This window comes from Stegodyphus dumicola, chromosome 10, assembly GCF_044657685.1.
Source record: "Stegodyphus dumicola isolate Sdum_Otavi_A_Nest chromosome 10, ASM4465768v1".
Lineage (NCBI taxonomy): Eukaryota > Metazoa > Arthropoda > Arachnida > Araneae > Eresidae > Stegodyphus > Stegodyphus dumicola.
The window spans coordinates 67045486-67067418 of record NC_140777.1 but is presented as its reverse complement, the minus strand read 5'-3'; the positions used below and the strand labels follow the sequence as shown (position 1 = coordinate 67067418).

At 35.5% G+C, this 21933-nt stretch overlaps 1 protein-coding gene across 1 annotated transcript in view; it reads right to left on the bottom strand.

Annotated features, from left to right (window-relative positions):
- The window catches only part of LOC118201805 (potassium channel subfamily T member 2-like), a 459181-nt gene that overhangs the window by 46010 nt on the left and 391238 nt on the right, over window positions 1-21933 (bottom strand). The window contains exons 19-21 of the mRNA XM_085825117.1: window positions 18940-19045; window positions 5167-5339; window positions 1130-1201 (exon numbers count right to left, since the gene is read on the bottom strand). Coding sequence (XP_085681243.1) covers window positions 1130-1201; window positions 5167-5339; window positions 18940-19045 — 351 coding nt within the window. The remainder of the gene's footprint in view (window positions 1-1129; window positions 1202-5166; window positions 5340-18939; window positions 19046-21933) is intronic.

The window sequence follows — 21933 nt, the reverse complement described above, 5'->3', positions numbered from 1 at the left end:
GAGTTTCAGTTATTTTTAATTTTGAAACCCTTTCCTTTAAATTATTGTTTCCCACAAAGTAGTTAGGAACATTATAACTCTATTATTTATATTTGGGATATAAATTGACGAAGGTATCCTGATGATGAAAATACCCGAACGTGCAATTAATATGCGTTATATTTGGGATGTAAATTGCTGAAGATACCTGTAAAAATTGTTACTGCTTGGAGTTGTAAAAAAGGTTCTAAATTTTTAGTTGATTCTTTTGATCTTCTGGCAGGTTTATTCAAAACGTTTATACGAACTGTACGAACTGTTAATACCAAAAGTACTGACTCAGTATTTGAAAATATTGTAAAATATCAAAATATTTAATTTAATTATTCTTTGTTTGGAAACTATGGATGGCAACAATTTGTAAAGCAATTTAAAATGGAATCCTAAGTTTTAAAACTTTTACCTTGGGAAAGGGGTAAGAGGTTATTTTTATATGTTTAAAATTGTGGAATTTAAGATTCTAATAATACAATTAATAGGATATTATAAGCCTTATTATGTTCTAATCTTATGATTTGCATTCTGCGAATTAGTTTCATGTTAGTTTTAAGTTTACAGATATTATGAGATGAATGTGAATTGACTACTTCACTTATGTTTTATTATTACTTTAGGTATTATTTACAGCATTAGCATCATTTACATCAGCATCTTGGTAAATATGATTCAAAAAGGTTAAGAAAAAAAGTAGCCAAAAAAAAAAATAAAATATAAGGGCGAAGAGCCTTCAAAAAGTGTATGGATTGAAGACATAAAGTTTACGTTTAGAAGTAATGATTTACAAAATGAAAGTAATCAAAAATAATGAGAATGATCATTGAACAGTCAAAAAATTGTAGTTTTCTCAGTGCGCTCGAGAAGTCAACATCAATGCTGACACATAAAAACAATTATTGGAGAGAGAACATTGGAGGATTGAAAACAAGGGTTGGACATTGGATAGGACACAGGTACGTTGGTGGTAATTTTAATTTAATGCATTATTCGATTCGGTATAGAATCAGTGGCTTGCTATTACAAAATAAAATTTAAAAGATAACTTTCTCTGAAGAATAAAGAAAGGCATATTATGGAATAAAAAGTGAATTACTTGTCAATGGATCCTTGCATCCAGTAGACTAAAGGAAACCAAGATATTGCGTCTAGAAAGGCTTCGTGTGGTCTGGAAATATAAAAAAAGAATGAGCAGAAATGGGGTAAAAATTAATTCATTGAAAAAAAAAAAAAAAAAAAAAAAAAAACTACAGAATGAAAATTTCAGTTCACAGTTTAATAGTTAAAAGAAGAGTTCACCACTAGCAATTTCAATAAATAAAAAAGATATTAAAATGATTCTGTATCAGTTACTTAACAGGTAGCGTTTTCAGATAATTCCAGCTTCATTATAATTAATTACATTAATTATAATTAATTACATTAATTATAACAAAGCTGGAAATGCTCATAAAAATTATCAGTCGGATATATTTTAATTTAAATGTATTTGAATATATGATAATTTGAAGTATTACTTAAAAAGCAAAATAAAAATTTGAATTATTAAGAAGTGCCTTGTTTGCTTTTAAATCTTTACATTGTTAAGCAAAGCACGTTGATTAGTTGGGAAAGAAAGGTGTATTTTGATTGGCCGAATGGCATCATATTGGGGATCAATTACGTCTGCGGAAGCCTAAAAAGTGTTTAGCATACCAAGCACTGGTTTTAAATCGCATAGCTTAACTTATTAATCAATAAAGGATGGAAGAATAAATAAATGAACAATAAAGAAAAGGTATCCTTTATTGTTTGTTGGATGATTTATGTCTTTCATAGCTGTTAACATTTTTCATCAACAGAGGCACCAGTAGCTTGACTTCTTTCCTCTCATTGCTATCGCCTGAGCACAGGCTTCTTCTTTGTCATTTGCACTTCTGCAGTTGAAGAAGAATATTCTGTGTTTGAACCTTCGAAACTAGTCTTGAAAACGTTTTAATAATACGTTGATTCTTGTTGCCTTTGCAAACCCAATAATTAATAACCGACTCTGAGAGGCTGCTGTGCGCATAAGATTTGGTTATTACTCTGTCGTTACTTACTTATTTGAGTTGGTTATACACGTAGACGATTTGATGTTACGTACTTACTTGAATCGGTTACATACGTGGAAGATAAATTAAAAATCTTAATTTCCCACTTTCCTATGGCTTTGTTTAGATTGTGTCTGTTAATTATAGAGAGAATAGGATTTTGGAAGTTCAGTGAAAAACTTTAAGGTGTAAAACTATTAATAATCTGAAAATTTTGAATTAGAGTCTAACATCTTAAGTAATACCAACGTTATAATTGCTGGGGATTCAAGAGAAAAGACTGAAGTGCTCTAAAATCATCTTTTAAAAAACGTTTTGCTTTAAAATACTGGACAAGTATTTTAAGCAAGTATTATATTACAAGGAAAAAATTTCTTTAAAAGATATTTGCAGAAATTCAAAATGAAATTTCACTATTAAAACTGCTGAGAATTAAAAAAAAAAAAAAAAAAAAAAAAAAAAAAAAAAAAAAAAAATCTGAAATTTTTCAGATTTTAAATTACGTACAAAGGGGCGTTTTTTTAACGTTTTGAGTGTTACCTTTATTTATTAAATATCATGTTCTTTGCACTTAAACCATAAAATTCAGTTCAAGAGCAATATCGCAAAATAATGTTAAATTATGCATATCTTTAGAATTTCCGATATACACAGTCTCGCGAGCTGGAGATAAAAGTATTTTTTTTCTATATAACGTTGCCATTTCTCGCTTTTAAAGCATTGAGTTTGTAAATCAAAAATTCGTTAAAGTTTTACAAAATATAAAATCTATAATAAAACAAATTCCAAATTTGGGATTTCAGATGCCCATATTCGCAGTAGGATTTCGTCATTCAAAATTCGATGGCTCTATGTACCATTGTTTTATCACAATGCGAGAAATAGACAATCATTTATGCAGATTTTTCATTATTTAATTTCTTCAAATATAATGCAGGACTCTAACATTTGGTGGCAACAGTAAATACATAAAATAAGAATTAAAAGAAAGTAAACACTGGGGTGGGCGAGGCATTTAAAGAGCTGTCTAAATGATTTAAGTACTTTTTATACCATTTATTATTGTCAGATTGCTTCAAAACGTCTCAGCGTAGCAATGATATTGAACAACATTTTTTGCAAAAAATTAGAAAATAGTTATTTTCATCGTTTTTCGACAAACTTAGGGATACCGAGTCCCCTTAATTAAGAATACATTTATTAAAAATTCTCTGCACTTAATATTAATACACATTTACGGATTTAGCACAAGAAGAAATAATACTTTTCCTCTCTACGAAAAAAAATCACTACATTTTTTTACATCAAATTCACCACACTACAGTATTGTAAGAAGTAAAATATCATAGCAACAAAAATACAACGCATGTAATAATCTTTTCTATACTGTTACCAAAATGTAAACAAACGGTATGGAGGTATATCCTCGAGCCCCAAGCAAAGTCAAGGCGTTCCTAAGCTTAGAGGAAATGATGCCATCGGAAGCCATATCCAATCACGAGCAGGGATTTTCCCCTATGTGCGTGGCGCGGTACAGAATGCTTATATGCTTCCCGGAAAGCCTTCCTCATCGGAGGAGAACTTGCTAATGTAAAAGTTGAAATTAGACAAATATTTATTCTAGCGATGTGACAGGGTCGTTTTAGATAGGGTCATAGAAGCGCCCTGTATAGTTTAACAAGTATTTATTAACAGGTTTTAAGTTACACACGAACATTACATTTAACTTAGAGAAAAATTACAGAGCAAGAATCTGATACAACCTATCAGGTTAGACACTTGCCTTTTACTAAAGTCTGGCTAATCACCAGAGGACACCCTTGTTGTCACATTTAGTCCAACAGTTAAAGGATTGGTTACAGCGAGAACTTATTCTAGCGAGAACTCTTGTATCAAACTTCCACAATTTTTTTATTATTATCTTATTTTATTAAATTAATTTCATTCTTATTTTTTATTTTATTTATTATTAATTATAATTTAATTATTTATCATCATATTTTTTCCTTGTTTCGCTTTCTACATTTATATAAAAGAGGTGATTAGATTTTCGAACAACCGAAAGTAGTACTTTACTTAAAGCCCACAACAGTTTTTAACTGTGATAAAAATTGTTTTATGAAAAACTGTAATATAATACAAGTCAAAACTTTTCAATTTCAATATTAAGACTTATATATCAATGGGAACAACATATTTGATTTTAGCTAAAATTGATATTCTGAAAGTGATACTTTACCTGAAGCTCTGAATATATTTTCGTGAATATATATATTGTAATAAATTTCAAAATATATTGTAATAAAACTTGTAAAGGACTGGAAAACAACAATGGGTAATGTTTTTTAATATCTAAATCTATCGAACAATAATGGGAAATGTTTACTAATATCTAAATATTCAAAACTTGCAATGGAATTGGAGAAAAATAATCGGCATTATTTACTAATATCTAAGTATCACGAGGATATATGTGCAGATCAAAATGTATTTAGATTTGCTGATACTACTGAAGCAGCATATAAGAAAATTAAATTAAATTATTTGTTTCAAAGTATTTTTGAAACAAATATCATATATTATAAACATATTCTTCCTTTTCTTTAATTCTTTTTTAATTAAAAACAATTACATCATATGATATTCAACTGCCCAATAAAATACGGTTTTTAACAAAACGAAGTACACGGGAAACCATTTGACACATGGCTAATCATACCTAATAAAATGTAATCCAAAATTTCGTATCAAAGACTTTTCTATTTATTGGAATAATAAATAAGATTTTCTTTCCAAACAATCAACCGGAAGTAATACTTTACTTAAAGCTCGTTCCTATACAAGACATGGAATTTTTAAAAAACGTTCCTACACTTATCTGAGCGATCATAGCTCACTGCTAAGAATCAGCATTAGAAGATTGATAAAAAGAATTATCATCGAGGAAATCTTGTGCTCGCCTCATCAGACTTTTTATTATTAAAAACAGAGTTTCAGGAATGCTTTTCACTATGTTTACTTTTATCAGTCTGAAAGGTAAAATTTAGACTTTGCTACGTACTTTCTTTCTAGCAGAAGAATAATGGGTCGGAGCGTTTGTGGCAAATGGAAGTGTGCTCGTAACGGAACAATGAAGTTGTATATTCCATTGGAAGCAAAATCGGCAGCCAGGATAATACACCGGCTCGGCCAGTTGTATTCTTTGGCATTTCGGAAGGAGCAGTGAATGCAAACCTGAAAGAAAAGTTCTCTAGTTAATACAGATTAAATAATGCAATTAAGCAATTTTTAGTACAATTATCTTCAATAGTTGTTTACAGAATCCGCCGCTTAATGTGATCACGTTTGTCCACAGCTACTTTGATAACATTAACGGAATGATAACATTTAACAATGAGGAAAAATTGCTTTCAAATTGTAATGGAATTAAACTCATTTATTAGGTACACTGTTATAAATATTTTAATGATTTTTCATTCTGTTTTTAATTTTCTGCATTGTTGCAGTAGTTTGTATTGTTTTATTTATTTATTACTTTTAGAATGGTAATTTTGCAATTTGTTTTGTGTTTGATCACATGCTTTATATTTAATATGTATTTGTTGCACAGAATTGTAGACCTTTTAATTACGAGTGCAACAGCTTTGGAATTGTAAAAATAACTCAGTTAAAACTCGAGATGTATGCAGTTACGTTACCAAGAAGCATCGGGGAAAATATTGGTAATTAAATTAGTGATATTTGGTGATTTGTCACTAACTTGGCGAATTTCTGGAAGATTCGTCGTGAAAACCCATTTTCGAAGTTCTACGACGGATTCTTCCAGAAGCTTCCAGAGCTCATGCTGCAGGGTATAAATACGCGTCGGAGAATTAGGAAGTTCAACTGCTAATCACTTGCGATACTTAGTGGCTAAAATTGGATTAGACGTACATACTTAACATAAAACTCTCTAACATTCCTTTTTTTAATGACTTAAGAATTTACTTATTTACTTATTTTCTATTTCAATTATATGATTTCTATCTAGAAGCTACACAACAAGAGAAAGTGAATGAAAAATGTATTAGCTCTTAGTTTATTGCATTTGTGACAATTTTAAGTTTTATTAACAACCAAAATAAAACACTATCCTATTCGACAGAGCGCGTCTATACGCAGAGATAAGAGGTCGTATGAATTTTGCTCCCACATTTTGCTTCACGGTGAACGGAATATCCAGCCTTACAAGAGATTTTTTTGTATCTGCAGTTACAGCAAAGCACTAGGACTTCAGTAGTGTAAGTTTCATCATTATTCACTGATTGTTTAATTAATTTTCTAAGTATTACTGTTCCGGCTTGTGTTCCTGACCGTTGTTACTTTAACACAGTAACGCGGTTACCCGATCCTCCTTCCTTCTGCTGATAAGAAAAAGGAACTTTAGCATTCTCCCCTCCTCTCAGTCTCGCACACAGGCAGCGCAGGGGTGCGCTTGTAATCGAATACTACTCTAAATCCACCCCTTCCAAATGCGCTTTTTTTTTTTCCCCTTCTTCAAAACAAGAAGGAAAAGATTGTCAACCGCCATCTTTGGCCACATAAGAATAGTAATCATCTTACGACTGTCAGTGTATTTGATTTTTTTTTTATTAGTACTACACATCATTCGTGCCAAGTGCGTGTTTGCATTCAGCTCAAGCAGTGTTTTCCTCTATTAGTGCTACAGTGCAATTCCTCATCAAGTTCATATCTGTGAAAGTGTGTGCATTGCTTAATGCAATTTCTCATCCAAGTTCATATCTGTGAAAGTGTGTGCATTGCTTATTTTGAAAGAGATTTTAACGCTTACGAAGTATTTACCTCTTACATACCCCAGTCCGAACTAGTGCTATAGCACATACTCAATATATGTAAAGAAGATTTTTGAAATTTCACCATACATCTCCTTATTCATTATTAATACCGGAAGTTTGTGCATCGTGTTCTCGCAGTACGGTACATACTTTATCGGCAGTGTATGCGATTTGATTGTAGATCTCCTCATTCAAGTTTAATGCTACGAAGAGCTCCAGTATTAATCATATTATTCAGTGCTTTGATATAGTGCGTGTGAATATTATTCAGTACTTACTTAGGGCAGTGAAAAGTGCGTGTATTGTGCTCAAGTATTCAATTTTTTTTTTTTTTTTTTTTCAGTGTACAGAGCGCGTAATTTTTATTCAGTGCTTACCGTGAGTGTGTGCATACGTTATTGCTCTTTCTTTTTCTTTTTTTTTTAATCTTTTCTTTCATAGTGTTACAGCGCAAACTCAATATTTATGCAAGATAATTTATTTGTGAGATATCTTCATTCATCTCCTAATCAAATTTTCAGTGCTGTGAAAGTATAGTGTTTTTGAAGTTATCTCATCTTATAGTGCTATAGTGCATACTTTATTGTCAGTTTATGTGATTTGATTGCGCATCTTCTCATTCGAGTTTAGTCCTAGAAAGTGTGTGCATTGTGTTCTAATAGTCATTTTGTTATTATTCAGTGCTGTGTAATAGTGTGCGTGATTATCAGTCTGTGCTTACCTAGAACTGTTTAGTATATAAGGTTAAAGTGTGTGCGTCACATTTTATATAAAACAAATATATATATATATATATATTCCTCTTATAGTGCTACAACCCATACTCAATATACAAGAAAGTCTATTAGCTTATGAGGTTTCATTATACATCACCTCATCCACTTTAGTGCCGTGAAAGTGCACACATTGTGTTCTCGGAACTATCTAATCTATTATTGCTACGGCACATGCTTAGTACTCTAGCCCAAGTGCATGCGATCTGATCGTGCATCTCCTCATTCAAGTTTAGCGTCGTGAAGTGTGTTCATTGTGTTCCGCTACCTTTCCTTACAGTGCTATCACGTAAACTGAGTATTCCTGGAATATTGCAGGTGCATGTGTATCCATCATTCATCTCATCATTCGTTTTTTATGCTCTGAAAGCATCTTCATTGTGTTCTCTTACTTACTATGCCTTCGGATACTCCGTCATCACCGGCCGGCACGGAGCATAATATTCAACATTCTCCCCCTTCTGTTAAAGGTGCTGCTAGCACATCGACACCTAACTCCAGGTTGGAAGCAATTAACCACATCTGTAACCAACTCCAGTTATTCATCTTACAAGCAAAGGAATCTCGCAGACTAAACGCTTCTGAAAGAAAGCAATTTACATCTTTTGTGAACACCGTTCGCATAACGTTAACGGAACAAGAGGTTTATCTCGCCCAGCTACAGGGACAAGTATTGGCTCTGCAACAACAGCAACTCGCACACAGTTTACAGCCATCTCACGAGAATCCTCAACATTCCGAGTCTTTTCAAGCAGTGGAATCCTCAGCCCCAGAAGAACAGTCCACAAAAGAATATTCCTTCACTGAGGTGACACGAAAGAAGCGGAAAACTTCCCCAGCTTCAAGATCTTCTCCAGTTCTATCGGAGCACGTTCTATTATTAAGGTCAAAGAACTCCACACGGACACCCGAAGGGATTAAAGTTCAACTTTCGGCAGATTTGAAACCCTCCCAGCTAGGGATCACTTTAGTGCAGATTCAGCCGACAAGATCCAGAGAGCTTCTCATCCGGTGTCGAGAAAAAGCTCACCTGCTACGCCTGAAACAGGCAATCGAGGACAGGCCAGCACTAGAGACACTTGAATTTCGGGAGCCCAAGCCAAGAAGGGAAAGTGTAATTATTTTTGGAGTACCTGAGAATCTAGGAAAAGAAGATCTAACAGCAGCACTTGTAGACCAACTGCCCAATTTCAATCCCAGAGCTTTTCAAATACGAGCAAGCGGTTCCGGGCAAAGCGGAAGGAAAAACTGGGTGATAGACATAGATCCTAAGTCAGCAGAACACCTAGTTAAGCTAGGCCGTCTTTTAGTGGGTTTTGAGTCTTGTCCTCTCCGTCCGTACATTAGGATCATACGCTGTTACAACTGCCAGGAGTTCGGTCACTATAGCAGGAACTGTAAAAACGCTCCAGTTTGCGCGAAGTGTGGTAACAGCCAGCCGACGCAGGAGTGTAGCTCGGAAAAAGTGAGTTGCACTAATTGCTGCAGTAGTAATTCTGAAAAGGGGACCTCTTTCAGCACAGATCACCCAGCTACTTCAAGTTCCTGCCCAGTGTATGGAGCCCATTTCGAGAGTCTGAGAAGGACCACTGCAAAGAACTAAACCAAGATGACACTAAACAAACATATAGCAGGTCTTCGATTTTTACAGTGTAACTTGCAGAAGTGCTATGCAGCAACCATAAATACGCTGCAAGTAATGACACATACTGCTGCCAATGTCGGAATCTTCCAAGAGCCATACGTTCTCAACGGAGTGATTCCTAGTGTTCCAACACACAGCAGAACGTTTCTCTCAAAGAATCAGCTAGCTGCTATTATTTACAGTGGCCCTCTCTCCCCTCTCCTAATGAAAATCACAGAGCATACAGTCTCCATCAGACTAGACACTAGTAATTGCAGCATTGATATTATTGCTGTGTATCTACCCCCGAGCGAAGATATTACCTCTCTATTAGAGGAACTTAATTCTAACCTTCTAAGTGGGGCATCACACTGTATCATAGCAGGAGACTCGGCCAGTCAACTATGGGGTGCTGACTCGGAGAACCGAAGGGAAATTGCGGTACTCGAATTCTTAGACAGTAAGCATTTCATTGTCATCAACGCTCAGGACTCACCGCCTACCTTTGAAACATCTAGAGCTCGAGGGTGGCCAGATCTAACAATATCAACTCCCAATACATACAAGATTGGACAGTGAGTGACCTGCCGTCACTCAGTGATCACAAAATTATTACTTACAGGCTGGATACTCCTATAGACTACATAATAAAGAAAAGATTCAAAACGGCATTTGGAGGTCATTCCATTTTACGGGAACACATTCGAGCGCATGTAGAGAAATTTATCAAAGATTTCAACAACTGCCAGGACAGAAACTCCTTAGATAATCTCTACGATTTACTAGTTACAAAAATAGTGCAAGCCGCCCACAAAGCATATCGTTTGAAATCTGTAAAGGCAAAACACTCGATATCCTGGTGGTCACCAGAGCTTAACACAGAGAGGAGCAGAGTTCGAGCACTTCGCAGAAAAGCACAATCCACGGTAGATCCATATCTACGGCAACTCAAAATGATAACATACAATAAAGCCAGAGCTTTATATAAAAGAAAAATTAAAGAGGCCAAGTTAATCTCATGGAGAACTTACTGTAGTAATGTCACTAAAGCCTTTGGACCTACTCAAAAGATAACATGTAACAAGGTGTTTCGTCCTACGACCCTTTCGCCTATGGTGAATAGCACTGCCTCATCCAACATCGAAGTAATCGGTGAGATCATAAATGCAGTTTTTCCTGATGATGATGAAGAGGATTTCTTAGAGGAGCAAGAGGAAGCGAGAAAAACCTACAGTATGAAATTTCGCCAAGTTACCAGAAGAGACGAACTCCCTCCTACGCAAATGGAAGTGGATAATATCATACGTACTCTGGCACCCAAAAAAGCTCCAGGTCCGGATGGAATTGATAATATCATCATTAGAGAGATACACCGGGAATTCCCAAAACTATTCTTTGCGGTCATTTCAGCTTGCTGGGCGTTATTCCTAAAATCAGGCAAAACTCCGGCAGAACCTACATCTTACAGGCCAGTCTGTCTACTGCCAGCGCTCGGTAAGGTATTGGAAAGAGTAATTCTTTACAGATTGGACTTCTTCCTGCAAAGGAACAACGCCCTGCATCCCAACTAATATGGATTCCGAATGGGCAACTCTACTGAACATGCCATAAAAGACTTAATGGCCACTATCAAACAGAACAAGGATAACAATTTGCACTCACTGGCAATAGCCATTGACATCAAGGAAGCCTTTGACTCCCTTTGGTGGCCAGACGTAATAAATTTGCTGTACAACATGGCCTGCCCAACAGCCATTATTACCATCCTTCGCTCGTACCTTCAAGATCGAAGTGTACAAGTAACATCAGACAGCGGCATTTATGTCAAAAATGTCTTTAGAGGATGCCCACAGGGGTCATGCCTTGGACCAACACTGTGGAATATAGTGGCAAACTCGGCATTTCGTCAGTTTGAGAGCGTAGAATACGCTCGAATCATAGCCTATGCGGACGATTTTATGCTAGTTGTGGCAGGAAGGAGTAACCTCGAAATGAGATCTCAATACTGTCTTGATCTGTTCTCCCAATGGGCCAGAGCACATAAGCTTCAGATTTCGGCAGAGAAAACTAAAGCTTTGCTCATAGGACGTAGCAGGCAGCTAAGACGCAACCCAAGCATTAAACTCCACGGGATACCGGTAAAATGTTTCCCCCAATTGAAATATCTTGGGCTATTACTAGACAACAGACTTTCTTGGATGCCACATGTCAGGAATTTTAAGACTCGAATTAGCATCCTAAGCAACAACATGAGACGCATGACTTCACATAAATGGGGTATCTCATGTAAGCTACTAAAAATTTGGCATAGAACCATTACAGAAAGAGTAATAGCTTATGGAGCAGCAATCTGGGGTGGCGAACTTACCTCGCATATGAAAAGATCCCTGCTCTCTATTCAGAGACAGCAGCTACTTCAAGTATGCAGGGCCTACCGTACCACGTCAACACTAGCCCTACAACAACTAGCAGGAATTCCTCCCCTAGATTTGATAGTAGAAAGGGAGGCAGCTATCGTAAGGGTTACCAGGCTGGATCAAACTTCAACACTCTGGGGTCATAGTTATCACCACTCGGACTACGAGGAGCAAAACAACTGCAATAACTTTCATCCAGCAGCTTTTAATCTCTCTGACGGTATCAGTATAAACGACCAACCAATTCAGAGGTACAGTAATAACCTTTTCACAGATGGCTCCAAAACTGAGAACGGCACGGGCAGCGCCTTTTGTAGACTAGAAAATGGAGTTGTAACATTCGAGTGGAAAAGGAAATTAGTCTCCAACAACTCGGTATACCAAGCAGAGCTTCTAGCTATCAGTGCTGCAATTAGATATGCGAACACATGTCAACAGGAGAAATTCTCCATACTCAGTGATTCGGCATCAAGTCTGGCGGCTATCGCAAGTCAAAACAGCCGGAGTCCATTGGTATACAAAATTCAGAAACAGCTTCTGACAATGCCTATTTCGCAAAGACCCACTTTAAAATGGGTTCCCGCTCACACAGGAATTCAAGGCAATGAAGCCGCTGACCTACTGGCCAAGCAGGCAGCCAACTGCACGGATATATTAGAAAGACCAACTAAACTTCCTTGGTCTCATATTAAGCGAACAACTTTGACAAGTCTGCTACAAAATTGGCAAAGTAGATGGACAGAGGCAGAGGTAGGACGAAGGACATTTCGCTTACTGCCAAAAGTTAACATGGAAATAAAGACCCACTGTGCTAGCCTAACACAGTTCTTGACAGGTCATGGACCATTCCCAGTATACCTGAACAGATTCAGACTTAGGGATACTTCTTTCTGCGAATGCGGAGAGGAAGGCGACACGGACCATTATTACTTCCATTGTGTACATACAAGAACCTGGCACTTGAAGAAACCAGCGGACTGGGCCTGGGCAATGTGGACGACTAACACACTCAAAAACAGAATAGCCCTTGATAAAATAGAGAAAATCTCAGGACACTGCCTAAGCAGAAACAACCGTGGATAATATTATAATGTTTCAAAAGTTCAGAACTTAAAGCAGATAACCAGAATAACGCTTAGTGCCTTGCAGTTAACAATATGTAAAAACTGTTATTAGTTTATAATATTCAACCTTGTTACTCTGGAGTCTTCCCCGGCGTGATGGTATATAATTCCGTTTGGTTCATGTCCGTGGTCGGAAGCCATCATAGCGGTGCACTCACTCACTCACTATCCTATTCGACTTTCATGTCAAATATATTCACTCATACCAGAAAGCTTACAAATTTAAGTACACACCAAATGTTTAAAGCTAGGGAAAGTTTAAAGCTAGCTAGTTAAAGCTAGCAAGCTAGTTTATGACTTGGGAAATAAGAAGATGCCTTGCTGTTTAGCAAAGCTAGCGAAGATCTATTAGGAATGAGGTAATATAGCTTAAAGACTGAGCAGTGGTACAAAATAGCTAAAAACGTAGCCTTTAAGAAAAAAAAAAAGATCCAGCAAATACATACTCTGTTTATAATAATAAGAAAATCAATGTCAGAACTTTTCCATTGCTATCCAGATGTAATATCAGATACACAACGAAGGCACTCGATGTGAAGAGGAAACTTCCGGTACCTATCAGAGATGGGCAAGGATGGGATGCAAAATCAGAGATGCAAAATCGCTCTTTTAAGGGATCAGATCAGAACTGTTTGCTCACTGAAGTGAATCAGTTCTTTTTAACGATTCACAGCTCACTAACAATGACCTTGATCAATGCGCTTGGAGCAGGCGTGGATTAACAGTTGTGTGAAGAGATTGAGGAAAAACAGAAAGAATTGAGAACAAGGAGTGGGATCGCTGGAATCAAGTCAACCAAACCGCTCACTCTTTGGACTGATTTCTTTCAACTGTACTTTTGAGATTTCTTAAATTTCCTAAAAAAAACTTTATGCATAGAACAATAATAAAATTCTGGAATAATAAATGGCAAAAGTTGAAAATTAATCAAAACTAAATTATTTTTTTTTAAGATTACGTTATTTTATTTACTGTAATTGATATTTTTGCTGCTACAAACTTTTTACTACTAGAAATAAATTATTAGACTGGAGGCGGATCCCTAAGAAGAGGAAATTGCCTGCTGACAATACCGGCATTTTCCTTTTTTTTTTTTTTTATCTAATATGACAAAATGATACCAAATATCGCTCGACGTTCTTTTATTCGGTAGGGTCCACATTTTGTTCTGCAATCTTGAAAAAATACATTAGATGAAAAAAGTTGAAGATTAAAGAGAAATTCACAGATCTTGATTACAAGACATTAGTAAAATAAGTAAATAAATAAAATATAATTATTATTTTACATAAATATTACAGTAATGTTGTACAAAAAGCTAATACCTAATATACATAGTTATATCCTGGCACAGTATTCAAAGAATCGAAATGAAACTCAAAGGAACAATTCCGAGAAAGAGGAAAGAGCAAATAATCAAGACTCCGCAGGAGTCAGATTTGATGCTAGAGCAAGAACGACGAAAAGAGCGAAAAATGAAGACTTAATAGGAATCGGATTCGTGACTAGAGCAGGAGCGATGAAAGAGCGAATAGTACGATTCCGAAGGATCCAGATCTGCAACTAGCGTCGAAGCGTTGATAGCTGAGAATCCGAGGAAATATTTTCTATAATATACGTAGTTTAAAGAGATCCTCGAGATGCCAGGTAGGAAAAAAAACTTAATCTATTTGCAAACAGGGGTGGTCAGTTTCGCTGAGATGCGTTGGTTTATATGATATTTTGTTTTTTATATACTATATGGAACAGAAGCAAACCAAAAACACACATATATACATACATAACACACATACACACATAAAAATAGGTCAGAGACGTTTCCTTTAGATTAATAAAGGAAAGAGTGCTAGTATTTACATTAAGAGGAATCAAATGGTTTTGCCACGCTTTCCAACAACAGTTCTCCGTGAACTGTTAAAGAGCTGCCGTCCCGTTTTTGCCTGAGAGCTGATCATTCGTTCAGCAAAGTGAATCGGTTTTGAGACGGATCATCCACCTCTAGTACTTATGCATTACTATAAAATATTTTGACGCAATTTGGCAATTTTGTACGGATAAAAAAAATTTACTTATCGGGTACAAGTGGATGCTTTTGGGTATGTTCTTAAAAAAGACTCCGAAACAATCGATATTTATCCTAAGTTTGCAAATACGATTAATATATGAAAAGAAAACACTGAATTTAGCAATTGAAAATATCAAATATCAATTTTAATTATTAAATAAGCATTACGTGATGTATTAAAAATAAAACACTTGAATTCTTCTCAAAATCTTTCTGTAATTTTTTTGAGCTATTCTTTCTTTTCAAATACACAGTGGTCTGTTTTCACTTAAATAAACATCAGACAGCTGTGGAGACTTGGCATCGCTCTAACCTCGAAAACACCGGATATATATCAAATGCATCTATTGAAAGCGTTTCGCCCAAATCGTTTAATCCTTCCGCCCTCATTTCTATTCATTAATGGGTATTATGAGAGATAGACCAATTCACATAAACAGTGATATTGTCAAAACCACGGAACATGGGAATACGAGACAATTTGTGACGCAATATATATTCAAAACACAGTGTTTGCTTTACAAGATTATTTCCTTGCGGACGAAGCGGTTAAGTTTCTAATAAAGTAGAGTAAACAAAGTCCGAAATATTCGCGAGATGCATTCAACTAGTATTACAACCTAATATCTCAAATTTAACAAGTAGCCAACATTTGTAATGTAGGTAGGGCAAATAAGCTTAACTTCACTGTAAAATTTCATCGCACGACCTAATAGGATAACAGCTGAATTCAGGCTTAGTGTAATTTAGCAAGAAGTTAGTACAGCTGCAAATCCATTCGCATTTTATACAGCGGAAATTTCATGTACGAAACTAGAACTGACAGTGACCGTTATACTTTTGTAACTGGGAAAGCATAATTGTGTTAGTTCTCAGTTTTTCACCACTATGTTATTGCTGTTGATTTAGCAATCTAAATTTAAATATTTTTCTTTTTTTGAAAATACAGTTTCAAAATTTAATGAAAAAAATAACAATTTAAAAAAGGTTTTTATACAATAAGCTTTTATTTAAAAATGATAGGATAATTAGTGTACTAAAGAGAGGAAATAAGCTGGAATGCAGTTTAATGGGAAAATTAGATAGATTAAATAATTCTATTATACATTTAACAGTGCAATTAATGTAATAGATTTCGTTTTTTAGGAGCCTTTATTAATTATAATTTTAGACTCGGAATAAAATTTATTTGAAACATTATTTTTTTATCTTTCTCGTGGTGCAAAAAGAGAAATTCTGCGGCGATTTATTTTGTTTGATAAGTGAGGTTACGTGTCGAAAAAGAGTAAAAATTGCTTCAATGTTAAATAAAAGTATCTGACTGTATATTACAGACCCTGAAGCTTTCCGCCTGTGCTGTGTCCTGTAGTACACACAAACAGTACAGACACAGACAGAAAACACACAGACAGAATCTTCACTTTTATAGATTAACTTAACAGAAGTTGTTCTGTTTAGCCCAAAGGAGCGTTAGTCCAGAAGGTCTGTTAGCTTCAAAACGGCATTTTGTGTTGAATCACACTGAAAGTCTGGACCACTTTTCAAAATTTTGCCACCAAATATTATTTCCCTGTATTATATTTCAAAAATTAAATAATGAAGAATCTGCATGAGTACATTTGCATGGTAAAAGAATAACGGTACCTAAGAGGCATCAAAATTTGAATGCCGTAATCTTCCACTCGATGGGCACCTGGAAGCCTGACTTTTGAATTTTTAATTTGTTTTATTATCCATTTGATATTTTTTAAATCTTTAAGGAATTTTCGATTAACAAACTCAACGATTTCAAAGCGTGCAATGGCAACACGGGTCGGAAAAATAAATTTTATAGCCGGCGAGTGAGACTGTCTATCGGAAATTCTAAAGATAAGCTGCTTTTAAATATTTTATGATGCTGCTGTTGAATTGAATTTATGTTATTTAAGTGCGAAGAACATGATATTTAATGAACAAAGGTAACATATAAAACGTTAAAAAACACTCCTTTAGGCGCACTTTTTTCTTCTTATTTTTATTATTCCTCGTTTCTCTTAGGTGTTTACAAGCTTTTAAAATATGACATCGCACATCTTGATGAACTAAAATCAGAAACAACAGTTGCTACAAACGCTAGAATACAAAACTTCAAAGGTTTAAAGGTATTTTCTTTCTCTTTGCAGCGTGCCTTCTTGTTGCAATTGGAAGTACATCTGGCCAGCTATCGGAAGGTCCGCGCTGGAGAGAGTAATGCTGAGTTATTATGCCCTGTGATATGAAAAAATAAAATTCTAAATGACTCTACAGTTGGCACTCGAACTAAAAGGTGGAGAACGATAATTCGTTACCATCAGGATTTGGATACTGTATTCATTCTTTCCTAGTCACCCTTTAAGAGAAGTTTCCACTCTCCTTACCGTGTGCATTGTAAGTACATCCGGCTAGCAATCGGAAGCTCCAGATTTCGAATCCCGACGAGGGCATTACGCATTTTTCATGTTCCCTGATATCAAAAATTCTAAATGATTCCATAAGCAAGCTTGAAGGAGATTGAAGCAGATTTGAACAACCGATGCTTCTTCCAACTCGTAGATATAGATCTTGGCAGTAATCGGTTTCTCTTGTCAAGAGCTTTCAAATTTATACTAAACATTTCAAACTTTTACGACTCGAATTAATTTAAAAGCTAGAATTCACTGGCAAATTCTTATATATTTGAATTTTTACAGTAACACGAAAGAGGTGCACATCCATTTGAAATCAAAGCAAAATTTCACTTTAGATTCACGTTGTTTTTATGAAAGGTCTACGTAATTTTGTGAAGAGTCTGTCGAAAACATTGCGACAAAACTCTCTTAGGGAATAAAAAGCAAGGAGAAAATATCGTAGTTCTAAATTATCGTGGTATAAAAACATCGTCCGAAAAAATAAAGCGGATCAAAAAACTTCGCAATTTTGTAAAAGATCAGTGTAGAAAATATCATGGTTTCTTACAAATAACATCGCAGATAACACAGCAAACACGTATTTTCAGACTTTAAAAGTTTAGAAAGCATGTTTTCACTACCAATTCAGCTAAGTTTAAAATTCTGTTAACTGTTATACGCAGCATTCCTTTATTTTAATTTTCGGTTTCCTCCTTTCTTTCTCAGTAAATATTTACTATTAAATTCAAAACTAAGAAATGTAGAGGTAAAAATATTTCTAATTCTTTTTCATGCTCCCAATTCATCATACAAAAATACATTTAAAGTGTGTTAAAGTTTGTAAACATTTACAGGTAGAAGTGGATGGTAACCCAGAATTTCACCATTGGTCGTTCAGGCGTAGTAAGTCGCACTTCACTAACTGCGCAGTTCCGCCCGATTTTGAGGTAGAATACTTCAGGAAACGGTCCGAGTGTCTCCCACCCCTCTTCGTCTCCCAGCAAACATTCGAAAGGACTTGCGGCTCGCCGGAAATTTTGAGTATCCCTTTGCAGCACAGACTCTATACGCTTACAAACATCCATGTGTTCCCCGTGTTTCGAACCCGAGCCTGTCGGTACGGCAGTCAGCGTCACTAACCACTACACCGGATAGGCGGGAAAGTCTGTAAACGCATGGCTGCAGTGCTATGATGATTCATGCGATAATTTGTAGGTTTTTATTTTTCATCCTGATATATTTTATGACGATGTTTTAAAACTGCGAAGATTTGGAACTGCTTTCTCTTCTATGATGTTTTGTATCACCATGTTTCAGAACTATGATGCTTTCTCTTTGCTTCCTTTTCTCCCATGATGTTTTATATGACGACGTTTTCCACTTGCGTTGTTTCCTTTGCGAATATTTCAGCATTTATCTTTCGAGATAGTGCCTCAAATTTTTTTTTACGAAGGAGCAAAACTAAATCCCCTATTGGTTCATATCTAATCTGACTGCAATCACAAATCGTTTATTGGATACATTAAGAAGAAATGTCTGTAATTATAAATCATAAAGTTAAAAATAACAGTAAAATTAAAAATATTCTCACTTGAGCTAGTTGTAAGCAACATAACGATTTCTTTTCTTTTAACAAATAGCAGAGAGTTGGACTAACCCCAACATAGGGCGAGACAGGTGGAAAACCTTTCACAATTCTGTAAAGAAAAAAAAACATTATTAATATAAGATGTAAAACTATATACAATAAAACAAAGTAAATACAGAGTTTTCAGTGTTTAGAGGAGAAATTTCCAAACATTTTTGATCTCGTACCCCTAAAACAAAAATAATTATAACTTGTACTCTGTGTAATGATATATAATGCGTTGCGATCCTGTACGATCCAGACTGATACGATACAGTAAAATGCAATATGTATGGGCTTTAAAACTGGTTCAGATTTGATCTTGAGCTCTCCAGACGCTAATGAAACCATACCATGCACCTTATAACAGTAAGCAACCAGACACTCACGGGGTATACAATCAAAAACTCATAAGGGATCCTCAGCCTACTTCTTTGGCGTACTGCGCTTTAGAGACTATTGCTTTAGAGGATAGTGTTTAGAACAGGGTTTCTGAACCTAATCGGAATTTCATATTTTCAGGGGGAAGTAAAATTAGCCTTATATTTAGTTGTTAAGTGCTTAGGTTTAGTTTATGAGTATAAAAAACTACTTTTATTCAAGATTTAGCATTTATCAAAGTTTTCTTTACTTTTTGTTGTTTAATTTATAGTTATTAAATCATGTTAGAAAATAATCTAAACCCAAATAAATGCATACATGTAATTTTTAAGTTCTGGTGTTCCAGCACTAGGGAAAGCAGTACATTGGGCATAAAAATTTGAGAACCACTGGGTTTGGAGATATTTATAATTTGTGAAGTTTTGTAGCTGAAGTTCACTAAACGAGGCCATGACTAATAACAAATTAATAGTAAATTATTTTTTAAAACTTCCGCATTTCTTTTCTGGCCTCTGGGAACATATGTGCGAATATACTAAATTTGGTACTTGTGTATTAACGTAATCACAGTGGCACAGTTGGGCGCTCTTTCACAAACGAAAAGGCAAAAATTACGCGTCGGATACAAGTTGACGAAATTTGCTTCCATTTTTTACAAAGCTATGTGCAGATTCCGGCTTCAAAGTTATTTCTAATTGTCATGGAACTTAACAGGAAATATCGGGTTCAGCAGCAGGCACCGAAAAACATTTTTAACAGTTAGATGTGAATAAAGGATTCTTTTCACTTTTTATTTCTGTTGCAGAGAGAGAGAATCTCTTCTCTTCTCTTAATTAGAAGCTAGCCACGGAGACCCGGAAAGGACATGTGTTTTGAAAAAGACCTCTTAGGGGTGAGTGTCCAAAAACCTCGAAGGGAAGGTTAAAATTTATTTCGTTCTGGGGGAAACGGAGTTGGCGGCTTTTTTTAAACAAATGCATTGATAGTGATGGTTCGGAAAAGGCTGTGGGAGATTACAGATGGACAGATTAAGAAGTGAGGCGTGGTTGCGTCAGAAGGTGGCGTTTAATTAATTATTAGGTCTAGATTTAAGTTGGAAAATTTAATCGAAATAATGAAGCTTCTTTTCCTTTTCGGGACCTTCAACTTGTCTTGAGTTGGATGAGAAGTTAGCGAAAATGAAGAACATGAAAAAAAGAGAGAGAATGCAGGTGATAACTGTGGAAAGGTGGATAGTATTTTGAGATGCAAAAAGTGGAGATGACTGGAAACACATTTTAGTGGAGATGACTTGAGGAGACAGAGAGATAAAGATTCCAGCCAAACGCTGATGAAAGTTTTCCTGTTTACCGACGTAAGAAATGATGACTGGCTGTGGTTATTAATTTAGGGTTGACGAAAGAGAAGAATGTGAACGAAAAATCTCCTGAAAAGGGAATGCTAAGATCTGTTGTGGGGTTCTGGTCTCGACGTGTGTATACCGAATTTTATAATTTGTGAAGTGATGATCAACTGAAACTCTGTCTTCAGGATTATTCCTTTATGAGCGAAGGAAATAGAAAAAGGTGTGCCAGGAATAGAAAAAGGTGAAATAGAAAAATTCCCAATTTAGCCATTTGGAACATTTGCTTTCGGCAGCGACTGTGGATGTGCCGTATTCCAAGTGTGGTCTTCCTTTTTCCGAAGTATTGTACAAAGACTGTTCCGGAGTCGTAGAATATCGGCTTCTGGTTCCCACTGATGATGTTCAGCTATCCAGGCATTGTGCTCCCGATTTACAATGTATTATAAAAGGACTATTCTGAACTGATATTTAGCGTCATAGAGTAAACAGCTCCTTTTTACCAACAATATCGAACTATGTGAAGTATTGTAAGGACTGTGTTAAGGACAGATTTCAGGATCTCGGGATGTTATCCTTCAGCATAGCATAAGTTTGTTTAGATCCGAATATCCAAAGTCAGCAGTGAGGTAACTTTAACATGTAAAATGGTGCTTAAGGACTTGTGTAAAAATGAATAGTTTTGTAGCGATGAATATGCGCTTATTTAGGATTTTGCTTTTTGTTCTCAACAGTACAGGAATTGTAAATGTAATTAGATAATCGAACCTTGGGTTATGGCAGATGTTCGTCTGGAGATAAGGAAACAATTTTGTATGATTATCAAATTTTTGGCACTTAATTACTGCACCACCTAGAAAAGCCTTCAACGAAAACAAATTCCAAACTATCGCATATTTATCGTAAGCTGGTAAAACATTATCAATATATTAAAAGAAAAACATTTTAAAATTTTATAATAGGAATTTAAATTATTAAATAAAAGATTATATAACACATTAAAAAATAAAACACATTTTCCGCGAAATTCTCTGTTTCTTTACTCTGTTCCTTTTAGCGCCATGTATCCAACGATCTGTTTTCGCTTAAAAATCCTTAGAATTCCACAAACTTGGCACTGCGCACCGGTTATTTATCAAACTCAAAAAACGAAACCCGTTAATTGAGTTGCATTGTCCCATATACATGTAAGACGTTAGCTTTTTAAATTTATCATAGGTGCTCCCCGCCTATGT